The sequence below is a fragment of the Dendrobates tinctorius genome, unplaced genomic scaffold (genome assembly GCF_039654945.1).
Source record: "Dendrobates tinctorius isolate UK_male_01 unplaced genomic scaffold, ASM3965494v1 ptg000073l, whole genome shotgun sequence".
Classification (NCBI taxonomy): Eukaryota; Metazoa; Chordata; class Amphibia; order Anura; family Dendrobatidae; genus Dendrobates; species Dendrobates tinctorius.
In genome coordinates, this window is record NW_027361741.1 from 18,492,891 (window position 1) to 18,516,877 (window position 23,987).

Sequence of the window (23,987 nt, forward strand, 5' to 3'; positions counted from 1 at the left end):
CCTAGAGCCAGGTTCTACGGGTACCCCGTTTATCACTTTTACATTTGTCCTAGCCTGAGAAAGGGTAGGATCCTTTATTTGCTCGCTTTGAAAGTCATCTTTCTGAACTTTTAAATCTGGCAAACGGGGAGGTGGACAGCTGTCGGCCTCCTCCTCTTCCCCGGTCTCCTCCGTATCACCCGCCATGACTGAAAACGGGAACTGCAGGTCATTTCCCGCAGACTCTTCCCCCGAGTCTTCCGGGGAGACCTCTTCCAGGGGTTCGGGACCCCCACGCGCCCTGGGAGAAGAATCATGTACACGATTACCCAAGGGCATCAACTGATTCTCCCACAATTGCCAGAAGTGGGGAAAATCCCGGCCCAGGATAACATCATGCAATAACGCCGGGACGAGTCACACTTTATGTTGCACAGACCCATAGGAAGTAGTAATGCATATGACCGTGGTGAGGTACGAACAGGTGTCTCCATGCACACACGTTACAGAAAATTTGTCTGATGGTCCAGTCGGGGCTGACACCAGACTGGCCTTCACCAGAGTCACCACACTTCCCGAGTCTAACAATGCCACCACATTTTTGCCATCAACAGTTAAATCACACAAGTGTTTTTCCGCATCCTTTTGACCGGCATTCACACTCACTACCCGTGCAACCATAGACATGCGGTTTTTAGAGTCTGTGACGTCGCATTGCATGGGTTCAGTAGTGACCGGACAGTTCGCAGCAATATGTCCCATCTCTTGGCAGCGGAAACACCTAACGGGCCCCTTGCTTAGACCATAGTTCGTTACTCTTGGCCTCGCAGTGCGGGCTGTCCCATTTTCCTCCCCCACTGTCTTAGGGATTTTTCCATCTCCCCTACTCCCTGGAACAGTCTTACCGGTTCCACGTGGAGATGATGAAGAACGAGGTGGGGTAACGTCGTCTCGGAGTCCTTCCGCCACGGAGTAACGTTCAACCAGTTCCACCAGTTGATCTGCCATTGTAGGATTTCCATGGCTTACCCACTTCCTCAGGGCTGGCGGTAGAGCTCTCAGGTACTTGTCCATGACGACTCTCTGGATTATCTCTGGTGCTGTCAGCACCTCGGGTTGTAGCCACTTCTTCGTCACGTGGATCAGGTCGAACATCTGTGACGGCGGTGGTTTATCCGGCTGATAAGTCCATTGATGCACTCTCTGTGCACGGACAGCGGTCGTCACTCCCAGCTGGGCCAAGATCTCGGCTTTCAGTTTGTCAAAGTCCTGCGCAGCTTCAGGCTCTAAGTCATAATAAGCCTTTTGGGCCTCACCGGAAAGAAACGGGGCAATCAGGCCGTCCCATCGTGCCTTCGGCCATTTTTCTCGTACCGCCGTCCGTTCAAACGTGGTCAGGTATGCCTCGACGTCATCTTCGGTCGTCATCTTCTGCCAGTACCGACTCACGTGAATCACTCTCGACTCGGCTTCCAGGTTAACCTCATGTAGGCTTGCCAGGCGCTGCGCCACCTGCTGGAGAAGCGAACGATCGGTAGCTGTCATGTCCACCAACTCCTTCAGCTGGGCCATCATCACCCGATTAGCTTCTTGCTGGACGGCGGTGGACTGTACCAGCGCTTTCACCACGTCCTCCATGCTCATGCTTGCAACGTGATGCCCGCGTTCTCCTCCACAATGTGATAAAACACTCCGGGATCGCCTTTGCTGGGGTCAAAGGTCATGTGCGTTCAGCATGAAACTCAGGCGCAGAGCTGGGATTCGGGTATAACTGACACTGGGTCAGGTTTATTAATGGTGAAAGCAATGCATAAAGAAATAAAACATAAAACAAATCCTTGCCTGTCCGGCACTAACTAAACAAAGTACAACCTAACTACCAACTGGCGGGCTTCTCCCGTCCAGCCAAACCACAGTTGCAGTGGGCACTGCTCTCACTCACGTGTGTCTCTCACACAGACAGGCTCTCTGTGTTCCCAGGCTGAGACACTCACACAACCACCTGGCATCCTTTTATATCCACCTCCCATTATTCATTAGCAAGCAGGTGCGATACTGACCAGACTAGGCCACATAGGAAAGGAATCTGGGCGAGATATACCTGCCCTCATCCACTATTCCCACATGATTCTCACAGTATGTAATTTTATTGTGGTTATACACCATGTGTGTTGTAACTTGATTGGTGGGTGGTAGGTAGTATATATCTCCCATTATGTTCACCCCAAAGCAGCTTGAAAAAGAACATATTGTTCGATATGCGTTGCTGTGTCTTTCCGCTATGATGGGGCATGTCCGTTTATCCTTGTTCTTATACCTTGAATAAATTTTTGTATATTTGGAAGCTGGAAACTTTTTCATTATTGATTTACAGCCATGACTCAGTGTGTCGCTGCAAGTAGTCGGCCAGTACCTCCGCGGTGTGTTTGTTGTCGCCCAAAGACATCATCTTTAACACAGCCTGCTGACCCTTACCACTAGCTGTTCGATAGTGGGACACCTTGTGTGCAACACTGTCAGCTGCGAATGGAGTGCTCGTCGACTGCGCTCTGTGGACGAGCTTTCGCTAACAGAGGAGGAGGAGGAGGATCGAAAGCCTACAGCCAACTGTTTCCTATACTGTGGGCTAGGCAGCACTGTTCCACCGCTGCTTTCTCCAGTGGAGCCTGCATCCACCACATTAACCCAGTGTGCAGTGGTGGACACGTAACGGCACTGGCCATGCCTACTGGTCCATGCATCTGTTGTTAGGTGCACCTTTCCACTCACTGACTGTTTTAATGCATGGACAATGCGGTCTTTCACATGCCGGTGGAGGGCAGGGATGGCTTTTCGAGAAAAGAAGTGCCGACTGGGTAGGTCAAAGTGTGGGACAGCGTAGGCCATGAGGTCGCGGAAAGCTTCGCTTTCGCTCAAATAGTAGGGCATCATCTCTAATGAGATTAGTTTGGCAATGTAGGTGTTCAAACAAAGTGTACGCGGATGAGAGGATGAGTACTTTCTTGTCCTACTCAGAGTGTCTGGTAGGGTGAGCTGGACTGGAGAGCTGCATATGGGGGAAGAATCGGTAGACCGAACGGAGTGAGAGGAGGTTGGTGATGGTATTGGTGTTGATGGCCTAGATTCAGTGTTTTGTTGCAAAACCATTGTGATTCCCTGAGTGCTTTGGCCTTGCGACAACACCTCCACATTTAGTGCTGGTGGTGTGCTTAACGGTGGCGGTGGTCTTACAGTGGGGGAAGCGATGGAGCGTTGCTGGCTACCTTCAGTCGGAACAGGTGTACATGTGCTACCTGAGGTTTTGTAGTCAGTCCACACTTGCAAGTGCATGTTGATTAAATGTCTAAGCATGCAACTGGTATTCAAATTTCCAAGTTGCTTACCTTGGCTAAAGGTCCTTCCACACTTCTTACAGGTAAACCTTCCTTCATCAGTAGGATTTTGGACAAAGAAGTGCCACACTGCACTCTTCCTACTATGGTATACATTTTCTGGCCTTGCATGCTGTGCTAAGTTGACCATCTGGCCAAGCTGTCCTGCAACTCTTTTAGTTTTTGTTCCACGTTTTTGGACAGCTACGGGCCTGCCAGATAACCGCTGCTGCAATGTCAATGCCTGCTGGGATACTTCTCCTTATCTGAACTATTGCCAGCGCTACCCTCCTCCCCCAATGGATGCTAATCCGGGTCAAGAACTGGGTCATCCATCACCTCCTCTTCAAAGTCATCTGCACCTTCTTCTTTACCTTCCTCTGTGTCACCATGTAAGGTGGTATAGTATGCGGGAAGGGGCACCTGAGTTTCATCAGGGTCAGATTATGGCTCTGTAGAGTGTGAGGGGAATGTAGTGCTGTGGGTGAATGTACAAGCAGAATCATCTAGCAGTGGCTGTGCATCAGTGCACTCCATGTCAGATTCATCTTGGACTGGGGAATTCAGGATTTGACTGGATAACCCAGGCATGGTATGTGAAAAGAGTTCCATAGAGTAATCTGAATTGTGGGCTGCGGCATCCTTAACTTTTGATGGGGGTGAAGGACACAAGGAAAGGTGTTTTTCCTGACCAGAACCCTGCACTGACGACTCCGTGCTTGCAGGTTTCGAACGTTCAGAAGAGTAGGCAATAGAGCAGGTGGCTGTTTCGGCAATGTACGCCAAAACCTGTTCCTGATGCTCCAGCTTTAAATGCGGTTTTCCTACTCCAAGAAAAGGCAACCCTACAGGCCTTCTTGGGCCAGATGATGACACAGGCTCAACACCTCCTGCCTTAGCTGCTTTTGTGCTTTTGCCAGAACCAGCCGATGCACCACCACCATCAGTACCAGCTGTGCCCCCCCCCTGCCCACGTCTGCGGCCTCTTCCACCATACTTCCTCATGTTTGGGAAAATGTACCAAAAATACCAGCAGAGAGATAGTACTGTATGAGGTGCATCCAGCTGTGTAAGGTGTATTAAAAAAATTAAATCTACGTATATATTTTGTTAGTCACAGACGCTCTCACAGTATGTATTTGACCGTAATCCAACAAGCATATATACGGAACTGTATCAGAAGTGTACAGCTGTATACGTTTTTGTGTAACTAACAATCTCCGTATATGTATTTACGGAGTGTCACACACACACACTGACTCTGTATAGATGTGACTGTAATGCGAGCGGCAGATATACAATACTCTTTGAGAATTGGACAGCTCTATACGGTGTCTGTATAGAAAATTGTCAATCTCCGTCTATTTGTATTGGGACTGACACATGCTGTCTCTGTCTGGTTTTGACCGTATTCAAACAACAGATATACAAAACTGTTTGAAAAGCGGAGAGCACTTTAAGGTGTAGGTCTGGAAAAACGGAAAAACTCCTCGGCTTTTTTTTCCTGAGTCACACACAGATCGCTTCTATTTGTCCGTGATACAAGGCGGTACACGGTAATGTGTGAGGAGCGTACACTGCTATACGGTGTGTGAAAAAATGAACGCTCAGTAACTCACCAGGACAAAATAATAAAAGTTGGAGTGCTTTGAAAAAAGCAGTTTGAACAGCAGTGTGCACACAGCAATGCAGCTAGCAGGTAGCCTTAAAAGGCAGCCTAATCACCACCAGCGCTGCTGCACTCAACAAAAATCCTCCCCTTTCACTGCACACTAACTGTGCAGTGAAAAGCGCTATCAGCAGAAGCAGTTTTTTTTCTTCTTCCCTGCCTAACGCTCTCCCTATTCAGAATAAGCAGCAGCACCTCTCCCTATTGTAAGATCGGCAGAAGTAAGATGGCGGTCGGCGGTCAGCCTTTTATACCCACTGTGACACCACACAAAGCCAGCCAATCACTTCAATACCATTCTTTAAGATGGTGGTGGCCGCTGCCCATGTCATCACGTTGCCCACAGTGTGCGTCCTCCATCATTGGCTGAGAAAAGGTGCTGGAAGCATTATTTGAAACGCAACTTTGGCGCTCTGATCGGCGACTTCATGGCTGACCTCACGCTATGGTCGGGTTTCGATTTTCGAAACCCAACTTTAGCTAATGCCAGCTATTTTTGAATTTGACCGACCCGTTTCGCTCAACTCTACTTTTGAGCTGTCTATGATGTGCTTATTTCAGTGGTGCAGTGGGCAGTAGCAGCTGACGTACTGGCTAGGGGATGCCTGGTGTGCCTCTCCACCCTGATAACGCTTTTGCTGTGCTGTGTGTCATCAAGGCCACCTCCTCTTCCTTCAAATGACACACATCAATAGGATGGCCTCCGCTCCATATGGGAACCTCATCATTCCTTCCTTCTCCGAGCCACTATGATTTCCTGCTCAGGAGCTTACACCTTCTGAACTTATGGAGGTGCCTCGCGCTGGCCCCAAGCCACGTCCGGTGCGAAGCTTCGCATGTTGTTACCAGTGCCGGCAGTTTGGTCACTCGGCTAGCACGTGTCCTCTGCGGTCTAAAAAACGATCACGTCCAGTGGTCGTAGGTGGTGGTGGTTTAACTAATATGAAAACCTTTTCCCTCAAACCAGTATTCCGAGGGACATTAGATAGCGGTGCTTCCACCTGGGAGGTAGAGGTCATGGTGGTCTCCGGGGCAGAAGGAAACTTCATGTCCTCATCCTTTGCCCAATAGCATGCTATTTCGCTGGTACTACTGCCTCATCCCTTGACCATCAGGGTGGTTGACGGTGCACCTTTACCATCCCAAGTTACACACCAGACAGCACCTCTTGGTTTCTCAATCTCACCCTCTCACCATGAGACGTTGTCCCTGTTCATTTTGCCAGATGCTTCTCGGACTTCGTGGCTCCATTACCATTCCCCTCATATAGACTGGTCTTCGGGGAGTATACTGGGTTGGAGCAAGGACTGTGAGGGAAGGCGCATGAGGGGCAGTGTTCAAGCAGCATCCAAGGAGGTGCCCACGGATCTTTCCGCGCTCTGTGGATACTACCGGCAGTATGCGGACGTCTTCTCCAAAAAATCAGCGGAGAAGCTTCCGTCGCACCTTCCTTATGATTGCCCGTTAGACCTATTGCCAGGCGCGGAGCCTCCTAGAGGCCACATGTATCATCTATCTCTCCCGGAGACAGAGGCCATGTCACAATATATCTGGGAGAACCTGGCAAGAGGGTTTATCAGAAATTCGGTGTCGCCGGCTGGTGCAGGGTTCTTCTTCGTGCAGAAGAAGAGTGGGGAGTTGCACCCCTGCGTTGACTACAGAGGTCTCAACACCATTACCGTAAAAAGCAAATACCCTCTTCCTTTGATCTCTGAGTTGTTTGACAGGTTATGAGGGGCCCAGATCTTTACGAAATTAGATCTATGGGGGGCGTACAACCTGATCCGCATACGCGAAGGAGACGAGTGGAAGACAGCCTTTAATACCAGGGATGGCCACTATGAGTATCTGGTCATACTCTTCGGCCTCTGTAATGCATCTGCTGTCTTCCAGGACTTCGTAAATGACGTCTTTCGCTATATGCTCTCTACCTCGGTGGTGGTCTATCTGGATGACATCCTCATCTTTTCTCCAGATGTGGCCTCTCACCGGAGAGACGTCTGCAAGGTCTTCGACCGTTTGTGGGCGAATTCTCTCTTCGCCAAGCTGGAGAAGTGCCAGTTTGAGCAGGAGTCCATGCCGTTCCTGGGCTATATCATGTCGGCCCAGGGGTTGGCTATGGATCCTGCCAGATTGCAAGCACTAATGGACTGGCAGGAGCCCCATTCTCTAAAAAGCGGTGCAGCGCTTTTTGGGGTTCGTTAACTATTACTGCCAATTCATTCCCCACTTCTCCACACTGGTAGCTCCTTTGGTCGCTCTCACCATGAAAGGAGCCATCCAAAGGTTTGGTCAGAGCAGGTCTCCATGGCCTTTTTGTCTCAGAAAACCCATTTTGCTAGCACTCCCATCCTCCACCGTCCCGATGTGGATAAACCCTTTATCCTAGAGGTAGATGCCTCGTCCATTGGTGCAGGAGCAGTCCTTTTCCAGAAGGATGCTCAAGGTCGGAAGCATCCCTGCTTCTTCTTCTCAAAGACCTTCTCACCGGCGGAGAGAAACTACTCCATCGGGACAGGGAGTTGCTGGCCATGAAATTGGCCTTTTCTGAGTGGAGACATCTCCTGGAGGGAGCCCAGTTTCCCTTCCAGGTGTACACTTATCATAAAAACCTGGTCTATTTGCAAACGGTCCAGCGCTTGAACTCTCGTCAAGCTAGGTTCTTCTCCCGCTTCCGCTTCACCTTGCATAACCTGTCTGGAGAGAAGAACGTCCGTGCGGATTCTCTTTCTCGCTCGGTGGTCTCAGCGGAGGAAGAGGAGGCTGAGCCTCGGCTAATTGTCCCCACGGAGAGCCTAAATACTGTGGCTCCCGTCGCTCTTGAGGCAGTTCCGCTGGGCAAGACCTTTGTCCCTCCTCACCTGCGGCTGGAGGTCCTCGCGTGGGCACACGCGTCCATGGTGGGTGGTCACTATGGCATTAAGCGGACTACAGAACTCCTGACAAGGTCTTATTGGTGACCGCACATGGCTCGGGACACTAAAGAGTACATTCAAGCATGCGTCTCTTGTGCTCGGAACAGGTCCTCTAGGCAGTGGCCGGCTGGGTTACTGTATCCTTTGCCGGTGGCAGACAGACCCTGGGAGATGGTCGGCATGGACTTTGTGATCGGCCTGCCCAAATCTGGTGGCAGTACGGTCATCTGGGTGGTCACCGATCATTTCTCTAAAATGGTGCATCTGGTGCCACTCGCGTGGCTGTCTTCCGCTCGTGGTCTCGCCGCACTGTTCATAAAGCACGTATTTCGTTTGCATGGTATGACAGACAAAATAGTCAGTGACCGAGGTCCTCAGTTTGCATCTCGATTTTGGAGGGAGCTAGCTCTGCAGTCTACTCAGTATCGAGCTCAATCTGTCCTCCGCATATCATCCTGAGACGAACGGGTTGGTTGAGAGAGCCAATCAAACTCTGGTCACATACCTGCGACATTTTGCCTCTGCCAGGCAGGATGACTGGGCATCCTTACTACCATGGGCTGAATTTGCCCTGAATAACGCAGTGGCTGATTCCACTGGTCAGACGTCGTTCCTTCTCAATTATGGCCAGCTTCCGCGATTCCCTGTCCCGATGCCAGTGTCTTCAACTGATTCCAGGGTGGTACACTGGGCAGTGGAGGCTCACGACATTTGGGATGGCACCCAGGATGTTATTCGAGCCTCTAAAGAGAGAATGAGAGCGTTAGTCAACACACATCGGCATCCCGCTGCAACTTTTGCACCTGGCGACTTGGTGTGGCTCTATGCACGTAATATCAAGCTGCAGGCCGAGTCCTCCAAGTTCGCTCCACGATACATTGGTCCCTTCAAGGTCCTCGAGTGCGTCAGCTCAGTGGTCTACCATCTGGCTCTTCCACCACACTTGGCCATCTCTGATGTCTTCCACGTGTCCCTTCTCAAGCCTGTTCACATGGCTCGGTTTTCCGAGTCATCTGCCGGGACATCAGACCTGTCCTCGGATGAGTTTGAGGTCAACGCCATTGTGGGACGCAGGATTGTGCGTGGCAAAAAATTTTATTTGGTGGACTGGGAAGGTCATGGTCCGGAGGCTCAGACCTGGGAGCCAGTAGAGAACATCCACGCCCCACACCTGATCATGGCATTTGAGCATGCCGAGGCTCAGAGGGGAGGGGGCTAATGTTAGGTGTCGGGTTCCTGCAGCTGCACAGCGAGAATCCAGAGCCTTGCATCCTGCGGTTTCCCATTCTTCTCCAACCGCTCAGGAGCCTGCACAGCAAGCTCAGTGTTGCTGGCGTTCTTCTCAGACCAGCTCTGTATGACTGGTTGTTGCTGCCAACTCTGGGTCAGCAACAGCAGCGCAGGCTGCCCTGCAGTAAGCCACTCCAGTGGCTAAGTCCTCTCGTCACACTACTGGGCATGCTCCCACTGGAGATCGGGAGTCACGTGCTCAGGTCCTTCTCCTGATCCGTGGTAGCGACGCCGCACGCACGGTAGGTCTAGACGGATACCGACCCTGTGTCTTGGGCCCGAGTCCTGTGACCATATACCGTGCGTGCACAGTAGGGTGACCGGATCTCATATGGGGGGGAAAAAATGTCAGAATCTTGTTCGTCTGGACCCCACAAAACGATTCCCCTTTCCAGATATTGAGAGAGCCAAAATTTGAGCTCGATCAAACGACGTTAACCAGTGCCGCTCGTCACTCAAAGTTTGAAAAAATCCAAATTGAGGTATTTTAAGATTTAGGTATTTTGCATAGTCTGTTAGACTATAAAGAATGTGACAAAAACATTGCAGAAATAGCCCTGACCAAATTTTCGAACCATTTGTGGTATTTGAATGCAGAGTTGGTGGGATTATCGGTTTTTGATCCCACCATTACATACAATGAAAAGTTGTTAATGGCTAATAAATTGCTCAGTAGCACAGATGAACCATTGAAGCACGCTAACCTACATGAGTTGATAATTTTACATAGTTATCTAATCTATTCTAGAGCTTTTGTTAAAGTAGTTTTTGAAACGTCAGAATATAATGCTCGGCATTTGCTTACAACTTGCAGGACATATTGCTTTTGTTCTTCATCTTTTGTCAGAAGGTCGTTAAAGTCGGTTACTTCCTACCTCTTTTAATTTTTCTTTCCTAACTTTTGGATTTACAACCCTAGCGTGCTCTGATGGTTCATCTGTGCTACTGAGCAATTTATTAGCCATTAACAACTTTTCATTGTCTGTAATGGTGGGATCAAAAAACGATAATCCCACCAACTCTGCATTCAAATACCACAAATGGTTTGAAAATTTGGTCAGGGCTATTTCTGCAATGTTGTTGTCACATTCTTTATAGTCTAACAGACTGCAAAATACCTAAATCTTAAAATACCTCAATTTGGATTTTTTCAAACTTTGAGCGACGAGCGGCACGGGTTAACGTCGTTTGATCGAGCTCAAATTTTGGCTATCTCAATATCTGGAAAGGGGAATCGTTTTGTGGTGTCCAGACGGACAAAATTCCAACATCGATTTTTTGCGGTCACCCTAGTGCACAGCCGCTGAGACCTGTGAGGTCAACAGGCTCGGCATTTATGTTTATGCCTTAAGGCGACTCTGTGAATATAACAGAGTACGCCCAGTGCACAGCGGGTGACATTCAACCCGTGTGCGATATACCGCCATATTGTGCTTCTGCCATTATATAGCAGCAGTTTAACACCTCTGCACAGTGGACCCCGGGCAGCAAACGCACTTTCTATTATTTTATATTTAGTGCATTCCGCCGTCCCTAACACCTTGGGCTTGTGTAGGAGGAAACATTCTTTTATATAGCCACAACTGCAAGACTGAGGGCTAGCTGCTGTGCTGACAGAGGGTGGTGTAGGATAAACATGAATAAGTGCTGGACTGTGAGTTAAGTGCCGGCAGAGATGTTATGGTGGTGTGAGAAACATGTGGTGTGCTCAGTGAAATAAAAACAGCAGGCATTTCCACTTCCGTAAGACCCGTGTAAGACACTTGTCAAGGTGACGGAGGAGAAAGAAGCAGGAGATCCAGTTGATGGGGCAGCCGGAGGTCGGCAAGGCTGGCTAGTCCATAGTTTAGTCCAGTGAGAATCCCAGAGTAAGGCATGCTGATTGCACATGTGGCGTTTCATGCATATAGTATTCAAATTATTTCAATTCTGCTAGCGTGGGTGGTCTGGAGCAGGAGACTCCGGGAGTGGACCCTATGGACCGTGTCACCGAGGGACCCCGGGCGAGCTGCCAGGTGGAGCCGACCCCTATACAGGGACCGTTAGGAGCAGGCCCAGGGGTTCGAGTACCACGGTAGCCGGTACCGAGAGGGGCGGCTCAGGATGGACCGGAGTAAGACTGAGACTGGAGTAAAGAGTGACAGGAGTAGGAAGACTGGAGACAGAAGTGGAGTAGGACAGCAGGAACACTGAAAACAGGACTGGAGTAGGACGGCAGGAACACTGGAGGCTGGACTGGAGCAGGACGGCAGGAGAACTGGAGGCAGGGCTGGAGTAGGATGGCAGGAACACTGGAGACAGGACTGGAGTAGGACGGCAGGAAACCTGGAGGCAGGACTGGAGTAGGACAGCAGGAACACTGGAGACAGGACTGGAGTAGGACGGCAGGAACACTGGAGGCTGGACTGGAGCAGGACGGCAGGAGTACTGGAGGCAGGACTGCGGAAGAGAACAAGAAACATGGGTAGCAGGACTGAGAAGCTGCTGCGGGGAGCAGCCGAGAACGAAACTGCAGGAGCAGAGTGCATACGATGGAGCGAGGCCAGAGTGCTAGGAAACACAACGATCAGGCGCCTCCCTCAGGGGGAAGCGGCCTTATATGGCCCCGTCTGGTCAGCCATTGGTCCAAAGGTGCTTCCAGGTCAGGGCACAGCCGGAGCATAAGAAGCAGGAGGGAGGCGCGGCCACGGCCTATGGCGCATGCGCATAGCATGCAGGGAAGGCATCGGTCGTGAGCCGTCTCAGGTGACCGCCGCGGCCTTCGGGTGGAGAGAGGCTGCGACGTGGGAGCGGAGGCCAACTGCGGCATGGGAGCAGAGGCCGGGTGAGTATGGCGGAGCGGTGTAACAAATTCTTGTCCCTACTGAGTAGTTTTTTGCAAAATTGCCTGCAGACTCGCAAACCGCTACTGGCCAGCTGGGGCTGAGGATCCAGTGATTGTCATGGTTGCATCACTCCGTGTCCCCAACGTCCACTGCTGAGCAACTCAGATGCATACCTCTGGGTTCACACCACGTGGGATCAACAACCTCATCATCATCCTCTCTGTTCTTACACTCCTCACCCTGAGAGTCACACTCTTCATCTTCTTGCCCTGACACCACAGTACAGTCAGAGTGCCCCTCTTTTATCTAAGTCTCATCAGGTCTGGTGATGAGGATCTGGATTCTGCTCGAACCCTACATTGTCCAGCCCCAAAACACAGTTTTATCACAATGATTTGGTTTAGCTAACCAGGTCTCTTTGCTGCACCACAAAATTAGGCATAATGAGTTTTAAGTGGAAGCCTGGCCTTCTAATTTGCCACTGAGACACAGTTTTATCACAAATGATTTGGATTAGCTGATGGGGTCTTGTGATTGCACTCCAATATTATACCTAATGATTTTTAAGTGGAAATCTTGCCTTCTGATTTGCCACTGAAACAGTTTTATCACAAATCATTTGGGGTAGCAAGTGGGGCCTTCGGAGACAGCCACACAGCTTTTGGTCAATCTAGCTAGATGCTGGATGATGGATTTCACACATCCCATGATCCTATCAAGCTAAATGACAAATTCACTTGCAGCACTCTCAGGAGAGGCTTCTCTGCACTGTGATACTGAGCAAATGACGCCATCAAAACAAGATGTCCGCTTTTTATAAGGAAAGGGACATTTGACTTCGGCAGCCAATCAAAGAAGACTTACAGCCTTGTTTCATGATGTTGTGGATGGTTTCTGCACCCTGATTGGCTGTCAGAATCAACATACATAAAGTTAAGGGGGAAAAAAAGAGCTTACCACTCCTCTAACATCTCACCTCCTCCCCTCAAACATGTCACCCCGCCCCCTGCTCATGATACAGCACCATTATCCTAGCCAAAGTAATAACAAAAAGCATTAGTATATTAGTAGTATTTTGCCAACCTTGAGTAAAATTGCTCGTGAAACCAAACACAAATCCGAGTGTGCTACATTCATGCCGAATTTGAAATTGGTGAACGTTTTCGAGCAAATTCGTTCATCTCTACACACTGCCACAATAAGCTGTACACTCCATAGAGGTGGCCTTCATGGAAGAGTTAGCAGAAAATAACCTTTTTGTTACACATAAAAATTTTAATACTCTTTTTGAGTTTGTCAAAAGACATGTAGGAGACTCCACAAAGGTACTGGTAAGGTAAGCCCTATGTCTGATGCCAAAACAACACGGCTCATCGCTCCAAAAACTCTGTCCCCACAGTGAAGCATGGTGGTGGCATCATCATGCTGTGGGGATGTTTGTAGCACCAGGAACAGGGGAAAATGTTTTGAGTCAAGGGAAAGATGGATAATGCAAAATACAGGGATATTCTTGAGCAAAACTTGTTTCAATCTGTCAGGGATTTGAGACTAGGCAGAGGTTCACCTTCATCAAGACATTGACCCAGAGCATACTGCTAAACCAACACTCAAGTAGTTTAAGGGGAAACATGTAAATGTTTTGGAGTGGCCTAGTCAATGCCCAGATCTTAATAAAATTGAGAATCTGTGGTTAGACTTGAAGATTGCTTTATACAAGAGTAAACCATCTAACTTGAAGGAGATGGAGCAGTTTTACCCTGAGGAATGGACACAAATCCCAGTGACAAGACTTGGAAAGCTCATAGAGACTTAACCAAATTGACTTACAGCTGTAATTACCGGAAAAGGAGGGTCTGCAAAGTACTGACTTTAAGGGGTGAATAGTACACTGTTATTTTGTCCTATTTGTTGCTTGCATCCCAAAAAAAAGAAAACCAAATGTTCACAGTTGTAGTCATGTTCTTTACATGAACTGATGCAAACCCTAAAAACAAAACTCTATCTTTCTATCTCTCTGTATTTGTTTCTATCTGTCTCTCTGAACATCTTTAACACATAAAGATCTGTAACTTCTATTACAGTATGTGTCACACGAATGGTGTTCATGGATGGCACACATATGTCACCTGTATATCACAAATATGATACACACGTGAACGTGATGGCTAACAGAAAGCCACACAGATAGTAACACCGAACTGTCTCACGCATACTTTTTTAAGGAGACGCTTCAAGGGGGCCTTTCATTATAAAAGGGGGCCTTTCATTATAAAATCTTCAGTTTTATTTAAATTAGTTGATTTAAAAATGAATACTCCTCACATCACAGACTACTACAACTAGTCTTTTGGACACATATTAAACAAGTTGGTTACATATTGCATCATGTGTCTTGTTCCATTCTTTATTAACAACCTGTTCTTGAGCTTGGATGCTGAATCATGGTCCTAAACTGCAGCACACTAGCAGTGACTCACTTAACTTTCTACCATAGAGATTTTTCTGCTCACCCTGATCTGGGCAAAGGTCATTGTAAAGAGGAGGTAACAGGTAAACTTGTCCTAATTTAAAAGGGGAATCCAGTTTTATATGCTTTATATAGAGCTTGTTATCTTTCATTGTAATAATTCCTGTGACGATAAACAGATGGCTGAGAACTAGAGATGGGTGAATTTATTCCAGTGGAACTGAAGTCTGTCCGTATTTTACAAAAAGTGATATTCTCTTGTATACTGATTTTTTTGTAATTTGGTCACCATTTTGCTGAAATGTAGAGAGTGGGCAAATGGTTAACTCCATAAAGATCTAATACCTCTCAACTCACCTCTTCAACCACCTACCACTCATTGTCCACCATATTGTGCACATTAAAGCCTTGTGCCTCTTCACAATAGTCATGAATTTCATTGACATACATCACACACTCTAAGGCCTGGACCTCCGGGTGTGACCTTCTTAAGGTCGCAATGTAATGATGGCACAACGTGCGCCACAACCATATGCACAGTTATGTCCTGTCCATAAGTCCCAACTTAACATGAAGAGGCTTGGGATTTTAGTGCTTGTAAGTAAAAAATACCACCTAGAGTTGATTGGTGAGTTGTTAGTTGTTTTTTTCTAGATCTTATTTTTATTATGCTTTGAACTGTCTCCAGATCGCAGAGCATAATAAGGGATATTCAATTCATGGAGAATAAAATCACATTAACGTGAATATCCTGGTAAAATCCATGCAAATTGCAAATTAGAATCCCGTCAGAACTGCATTACTCTACTGAGAGGTCATTTGCTTAGAACAGTAAGTAACGGGAAGATAGCAAAATGGAAAATTAAAATAAATACATAACCAAATTGTAAAAAGAAAGCATGAATTAAACATAAAACCTACAGGGTATGCGCTGTAAATAATACAGGGAATATGCTACAATATGCTTTAATTATCATTATTATTGGTTTTTAAAACTCAGTTCTCAAAGGACCATATCTATACCATAACTATACACGGGGGAAACATAACGCTCATTCATTAATCCTTTATAAAATCAGTCTTGTTACTTTTGTACAGTCTTAGATCACATTCAGCTCTGCTGAGTGCAATCTTTGAAAGGCTTTCTGATTCTTTTATTTCTGATGCAACATTGTTTAGTTTTTTTTCCAGTTTAGTTCTTTTAGTTCATTGTGCTGGCTATCTATTAAATACATAACAAATGCATCTATACCAGACATATTTGTTGGGAATTGATTATGCTACTATTACTTTCTAATTAACATTTTTATTCAACATATTACCTTTCAAAGGGTCACATTACAGTGTAAGTATAACCATATAGGAAGGTTAGCTCTTTTATGAAACCTAGATTACTAGTTTGTGTACTTTAACTTGAATTAAGGTTTGTTTCTTTTTCCTATTTTAATGATATTCTCTATTAATTTCTTTAACAATTATGCTGTTTTGTATTACCCTCTCACAGGTCTGTATTATCCCATGGCTGGGCATTTAGACTTCCATGTTTTTCAGGCCCCCTCCAATAATTCAGAGGGTCACCTTAACAGTGTAAGTATAACTATACAGGAATGTTGTAATTGGCTATGGGGACAAATCAAGCGCAATAGGGTTTTATCCAATTAACATTGTACAAGAGAAAATGATGCTGCACACCTAGAATAGGAGTGTGAGAAACAATGCTAGTAAGGTTTCAAAATATAGCTTTTCCAGCTGCTTCAGTTCCAAAGGTTAGCAGATCAAACATAGTATTAAAGTAGTACGATATGTGGCTAACCTACAATGCTGATTGCGGGTCCACAAAAAAATCCTATATGCGTTGTAGAAGGCAACAGTGCAGTTTATTTTCATCGCCTTTCAAAGTACTTATACTTCTTCTTTAGGCGAATCACAAAGATGAAGAAAAATATCTGAGAACTTCGAAATGCATCGAGAATTTACCACACTCTTACCTTCTACACCCAATGTTGGATTTTTTTATGGACACATATCAAGCAGAGCAGGGTACACACATCTCCTACTACTTTCATATAGGAGAATCAGCTCTTTCATGAAATCTGTTTCATTATGCTTTTCAACTTTAAGTTGAATTCCCGTTGGCTTCATGCTCCTATTTTTATGTTACTCTGTATCAATTTCTTTAATATCTATGTGGTTTATATTACTCTATTACAGGTCTGCATTAACCCATGGCTTGGCAGTTAGATGTCAAAGTTTTTAGGCCCCCTCCAATGCTTCAATCTTTTATCCCACAACAGCTTTTTCTTTCCTATCATGCACATAGCATTTCTCAGTTATATCAGTGTCCATCTCGGTGTCAAATTCACTGGCAGATATTTGAGAAGCAGAGCTTATGCCAAGATTTAAATCTACAGTATTCAAAAAGACACAAATACCCAGTTCAAATAAATTCTGCTGACATCCTTATATACAGCACAATTGTGGTTCCTATTCTTTTTTGAAATACTGACTTGTACTTATATATGTTGGCTGCATTTTTTCTTTTTAACAGTGAATAAGTAATAACTCTTTTGTATAGTCTCAACATCACGTGAGAGTGAATTTTCAATGTCGCGACTATCGTGACAATATCAATGATATTCTTGTTTATAGACATGTAAGAAGGGAGCTGCCATCAAGATGCCACAAATATGATTCTAGTATGTTATTGGTGAGCTGAAAGAAATATATAGTTTTAAAGTTGCAAGATGTCACAAGTCCATTGAGTTCCAACTATAACATAACATGTTGATCCAGAAGAAGGGAAAAACCCCATGAGGCAGATGGCAACTGTCTCATATTAGGGGAAATAAAAGGGGAAATAAAATTCTTAAAGGGAATCTGTCACCCTTTTTTTGGCCTTGCAGCTGCCGGCATAAACATCGGGGGCTTATCTACAGCATTCTGTAATGCTGTAGATAAGTCTCCGATGTAACCTGAAAGATAAGAAAAACAAGTTATATTATACTCACTGGGGTGGGCGGTCCGGTCCGGTGGGCGTTGCGGTCCGGTCCGGCGCCTCCCTTCTTCATGCGATGACATCCTCTTCTCCCGAATGCTGTAGATAAGCCCCCGATGTCTATGCCAGCAGCCGCAAGCCGAAAAAAAGGGTGACAGATTCCCTTTAACTCCATGTATGGCAATCAGACACATAAATTAATATTTGGCTAGTATTATTTCTCAAGAAAGGCATCCTGGAGCTTCACAAAATTTTCCAGTGAATTACCGTAACTATTAATTCATTATGTGACAAAGAGTTCCATAACTTCACTTCTCAGACCGAAAAGCAGAAAAAAAATTGCTGTTTAATCCAAAGTACCTTTACCTATGGGAGTCCTAAAGCGCAGATAATAGTGCCTCAGCAAAAAAAAGAAATAATGGCTACTAGTCTTCAGTTTATTGAAACTTGTGAATAATACAACCCTTCTTCTTTAGATAACAAAGAGGAGGACAGTTGGACAGTCATTCTCACAGTGATCTATGGAAACAACCTTTCAGCTGCCTATGCATTTGCTTGGTTTGGAGAATAAATGGAATAAACTTCTCATATTGAAAATAGTATTCATTTATATTGCTGAATTAGTTATTAATATTAGGATGAAAGTTGCATATTAATCTGATCTACTTATTAAACACATCTTTAGAATTACCAGTTTAAAAAATGTATTATTAAACAAGCTGAATACTTAATACAGCTGCAATTTTCATTGACTTCCGAAAGAAATACTCATCTGTAAATCAATATGAAAAATGAGCTGAAATAAAAAGCAATTAGACGTCGGATGTAAGAAAAATATGGACTTTGTATTAGTTCTCTACTAATCTCTGCTTGGAATCTATATGCACAATGGAGAAGGTGTTCTTGGAGAATATTACAGACTTTATATTGCTCGGATTTCCAGTGTTCTATACATGGCACTGGAGTGTGTTTGGAGTCATTTTTGTCATGTACATTTTAACTATCACCGGAAATGTCATAATTATAACTATAACCTGCATTGATATCCGTCTTCGTAGCCCCATGTACTTCTTTATCAGTAACCTTTCTTTTTTAGAAATTTTATATACATCTGTAACAATTCCACAAATCCTTGTGTTATTAACAGGGAGGAATAGATCCATTTCTTTTGAAAACTGTATCACTCAGTTTTATTTTTTTTTTGCACTAGGGTCCATTGAGTGTTTTCTTTTATCGGCTATGTCTTTTGATCGATACCTAGCAGTTTGCAACCCTCTACGCTATAAGCTAATTATGAGTGGCCCTGTGTGTCGCACTCTAGTTTTATCTTGTTGGATCATGGGCCTTTCTACAAATCTAATCCCCACTTTCATAATTGCCAATTTAAAGTTTTGCGGAAGAGATATTCAGCATTTTTTTTGTGATCTTTCACCTCTGCTTCAACTATCATGTCAAAACACAAGTAAGCTGCAGACCTTGAACTTCTTCACTGCTTCTTCAATTGTCTTGTTTTCATTTGCTTTGACCTTGGGAACCTATGTTCGCATTATAATGACAATATCAACAATTCCTTCTGCAACCGGGAAATTTAAAGCTTTCTCAACGTGTGCTTCACACCTTATAGTCGTTCTTATATTTTTTGGGGCAGTGGCCTTTGTATATGTTCGCCCAAGAGCCAGCACAGACTTTGAACTTAATAAAGTATTGTCTGCTGTTTACATAGTAATGACACCTGTGGTAAATCCCCTTATATATAGCCTTCGTAACAAAGATGTAAAAATGGCTATTAAGAAACTACTTTTTAAAGAAATACCATTAGCTCTAGGTATAGGATACATTAATTTATAAAGAATAATATTATCACTCCTTGCAGTAATTTAAATCAATGTCATATATTTGATTTTTGTGTTTTTATTTATTTTATTCTGATCGCCATAAGCTCCACAGCTCTTTATAAGATGTTATCGTCACTTTTCCCATTGGGACTAACAATTTAAATTCCCATTAGTATGTCCTTGATCTTTGCAATCACAATACAGGGCCTATGAAACAAACTAATTGACTAGGGTAATTCAACGTTATGTTTACTTTATCAAATGATACATATAGAATAATCTGTCCAAGTTTTCTCTTTTTACGTTTGTGGTACTTAATGATTTTGTCCAAGGGTTGCCAAGTAGATTGTAGGTGGCAGTTCAAATACGGATGAAGTTTAGTAAACAGTTCCGACTTAACAATGTCCACTTTACCAGTTGCCATGGAGTCATTGTCTGTTAACTTATGTGTCAATACACTGATAAAAGAAAAAAAAGGTGAGTTGAGCCAGACTCTTCTTCACGGACTCCCATGACTTCTCTTCTGGGCAATCTCTTCATTCTTCCTAAAAGAAAGGTTACTTCTCTAGCCTTCTTCATGATTAGTATTCTTCTCACATAGATACATCCTGATAGTAGTACAAAGCGGGCGTAGAACCAGAAACCTTGAATTGCAAAATCTCTTTCTTGGCAACACCAGCTACCACCTTGAAAGACAAACTGGAATTCTTTCTCCTGGTCGGTGGATAGTAGAGACTTGGAAGATGCCTCCGCCTTGACGTTCCATCATCCGACCACATCAAAACTGAAAAAACTTTCTCTGAGTCCATCTTCATATTGGGGTCCAAGAAAATACAGTGGGGAAGTAGATGATACACTGCCAATTTTGCAAGTTTTCCCACCTACAAAGAATGGAGAGGTTTTATTTTTATTGCAGGTATACTTCAACTGTGAGAGACAGAATCTAAAAATAAAAAACAGAAAATCACATTGTCTGATTTTTAAGCAATTAAATTGAATTTTATTAAGTATTTGGTCACCTAATAAACCAGCAAGAAAGAATTCTGGCTCTCACAGACCTGTTACTTTTTCTTTAACAAGCTCTCCTACTCTGCACTTATTACATGTATTGAATGCACCTGTTTGAAGTTGTTACCTGTATAAAAACACCTGTCCACACACTCAATCAATCACACTCCAAACACTCCAATCTCTCCACCATGGTCAAGACCAAAGACCTGTTTAAGGATACCAGGGACAAAATTGTAGACCTGCACAAGGCTGGGATGGGGTACAGGACAGTAGTCAAGCAGCTTGATGAGAAGGCAACAAATGTCACAATTGTTAGAAAATGGAAGAAGCACAACATGACTGTCATTGCTCATCGGTCTGGGGCTCTATGAAACTTCTCACCTTGTGGGGCAAGGATGATTCTGAGAAAGGTCAGGAATCAGCCCAGAACTACCCAGAAGGACCTGCTCAATGACCTGAAGAGAGCTGGGACCACAGTCTCATACATTACCTTATTAACACATTACATCATCATGGATTAAAATCCTGCATGGCACGCAAAGTCCCAGTGCTCACAACAGTGCATTTCCAAGCCCGTTTGAAATTTGCCTATAGCCAGAATGTCATGTGGTTAGATGACACCAAAATAAAACTTTTTGCTATCAAAAGAATGTGTACAACCCCAAGAACACCATCCCACCATTTTTTCTAAGATTCTGTCTCTCACAATTGAAGTGTACATACGATAAAAATTATAGATCTCTCCATTCTTTGTAAGTGGGAAAACTTGCAAAATCAGCAGAGTGTCAAATACTTATTTTCTCCACTGTACTGTATACCCTCAAGGTTGGGAGATTCCTGGGAACAGGTCATTGGAACAATAGTCAGGGCTGTGTGGAGATATCGTCACTGCTTACCTTGTTTTGCATGGAATCTGTTACCAGAAGTAACTATTAAACTGCAGATATGTGGTTAATATGCAGCTTAACTGCATTATGATGCTGCCCAGAGCCTGAACATATCCAAATACAGCAGGAGGGAAATGATCTTTATTCTCCCTGCTAGCATTCAGTATTCAGTCATGGAGGCAGGGCAGTGCCAGATCAGTCACCACTGATTATACAGAGTGGCCATTGTAAAAGCACTTCTGACCTTGACGCACACTATCTCTACATTGAGGCCGGTATGGGGCATCAGTCAAGGATGGGCATGGTTACAGTGTCCTCTCTGTATATTCAGAGTGGTGACTGAAGGCAGACATTGATTCCCTGACATGCACAGATGGACACCACTCCCATACTGTCTCCTTGACTTTTTGGAACACTAAGATAAATCCTGATCCCTTTATGTTTATACATATTAGTATGTTCTCCTGATGAACCGAATGGTGGGGAAAAGCATCGACAATGTGCATACTCGGCTGTCTATATGCAAGAATATTTGGTGTGAATATGACTGCACTCTGATATATGAACTTTAACCCCTTCACCCCCAAGGGTGGTTTGCACGTTCATGACCGGGCCAATTTTTACAATTCTGACCACTGTACCTTTATGAGGTCATAACTCTGGAACGCTTCCATGGATCCCGGTGATTCTGACATTGTTTTCTCGTGACATATTGTACTTCATGGTAGTGGTAAAATTTCATTCAAATAACTTGCGTTTATTTGTGAGAAAAATGGAAATTTGGCGAAAATTTTGAAAATTTCGCAATTTTCCAACTTTGAATTTTTATGCCCTTAAATCACAGAGATATGGCACACAAAAAACTTGATAACTAACATTTCCCACATGTTTACTTTACATCAGCACAATTTTGGAACCAAAATTTTTTTTTGTTAGGAAGTTATAAGGGTTAAAAGTTGACCAGCGATTTCTCATTTTTACAACACCATTTTATTTTTAGGACCACATCACATTTGAAGCCACTTTGAGGGGTCTATATGATAGAAAATACCCAAAAGTGACACCATTCTTAAAACTGCACCCCTTAAGGTGCTCAAAACCACATTCAAGAAGTTTATTAACCCTTTAGGTGCGTCACAGGAATTTTTTTGAATATTTTAAAAAAAATGAACATCTAACTTTTTTTCATAAAAAAAATACTTCAGGTTCAATTTTTTTTATTTTACCAAGGGTAACAGGAGAAATTGAACTGCAAAAGTTATTGTGCAATTTGTCCTGAGTATGCAGATACCTGATATGTGGGGGGAACGACTGTTTCGGCGCATGGCAGAGCTCAGAATGGAAGGAGCGCCGTTTGACTTTTTCAATGCAAAATTGGCTGGAATTCAGATTGGACGCCATGTCACGTTTGGAGAGTCCCTGATGTACCTAAACAGTGGAAACCCCCTACAAGTGACCCCATTTTGGAAACTAGACCCCCCAAGGAACTTATCTAGATATGTGGTGAGAACTTTGAACCCACAAGGGCTTTACAGAAGTTTATAACGTACAGCGGTACAATTAAAAAATCATATTTTTTCCACAAAAATGATCTTTTCACCCCAATTTTTATTTTCCCAAGGGTAACAGGACCCTAAAAGTTATTGTGCAATTTGTCCTGAGTACGCTGATACCCCACATGTGGGGGTAAACCACTATTTGGGCGCATGGCAGAGCTCGGAAGGGAAGCAGCGCCATTTGACGTTTTTGGCTGGAATTGAGATCGGACACGATGTCGCGTTTGGAAAACCCCTGATGTACCAAAACAGTGGAAACCCCCCACAAATGACACCATTTTGGAAACTAGACCCCCTAAGGAACTTATCTAGATGTGTGGTGAGAACTTTGAACCCCCATGGGCTTCACAGAAGTTTATAACATAAAGCCATACAATTAAAAATTCATATTTTTTCCACAAAAATGATCTTTTCACCCTCAATTCTTATTTTTCCAAGGGTAACAGGACCCTAAACGTTATTGTGCAATTTGTCCTGAGTACGCTGATACCCCACATGTGGGGGTAAACCACTATTTGGGTGCATGGCAGAGCTCGGAAGGGAAGCAGCGCCATTTGACGTTTTTGGCTGGAATTGAGATCGGACACCATGTCGCGTTTGGAAAACTCCTGATGTACCAAAACAGTGGAACCCCCCCACAAATGACACCATTTTGGAAACTAGACCCCCTAAGGAACTTATCTAGATGTGTGGTGAGCACTTTGACCCCCCCAGTGCTTCACAGAAGTTTATAACACCCGGGCATGAAAATAAAAAATTAGTATTTTTTCCACAAACATGATTTTTTAGTCACCATTTTTTTATTTTCCCAAGGGTACCAGGAGAAATTGGACCCCAAAAGTTGTTGTCCAATTTGTCCTGAGTATGCTGATACCCCATATGTGGGAGAAAACTACTGTATGGGCACACGTCGGGGCTCGGAAGGGAAGTAGTGACGTTTTGGAATGCAGACTTTGATGGAATGGTCTGCGGGTGTCATGTTGCCTTTGGAGAGCCCCTAATGTACCTAAACAGTGGAAACCCCCCACAAATGACACCATTTTGTAACTAGACCCCCCAAGGAACTTATCTAGATGTGTGGTGAGCACTTTGAACCCCCCAGTGCTTCACAGAAGTTTACAACGCCCGGGCGTGAAAATAAAAAATTCGTATTTTTTCCACAAACATGATCTTTTAGTCACCATTTT

The 23,987-nt window shown here is 44.6% G+C and overlaps 1 protein-coding gene and 1 long non-coding RNA gene across 2 annotated transcripts in view; both read left to right on the forward strand.

Moving 5' to 3' along the window:
- The window catches only part of LOC141096311 (uncharacterized), an 81,607-nt gene extending 63,512 nt beyond the window's left edge, over positions 1 to 18,095 (forward strand). Inside the window, exons 2-3 of the long non-coding RNA XR_012233645.1 lie at positions 16,021 to 16,103; positions 17,988 to 18,095. This is a non-coding gene — a long non-coding RNA (uncharacterized lncRNA). The remainder of the gene's footprint in view (positions 1 to 16,020; positions 16,104 to 17,987) is intronic.
- Positions 18,096 to 18,399: 304 nt separating this feature from the next.
- Positions 18,400 to 19,359, forward strand: LOC141096284 (olfactory receptor 6M1-like). Its single transcript, XM_073582825.1, has one exon. It carries the CDS (start codon positions 18,400 to 18,402, stop codon positions 19,357 to 19,359), a length of 960 nt encoding a protein of 319 aa, XP_073438926.1.
- Positions 19,360 to 23,987: the final 4,628 nt, after the last annotated feature.

Excerpts from the sequence above, each read along its gene's own strand:
- LOC141096284 (XM_073582825.1), top strand. The coding sequence starts at position 18,400 with ATGGAGAAGGTGTTCTTGGAGAATATTACAGACTTTATATTGCTCGGA.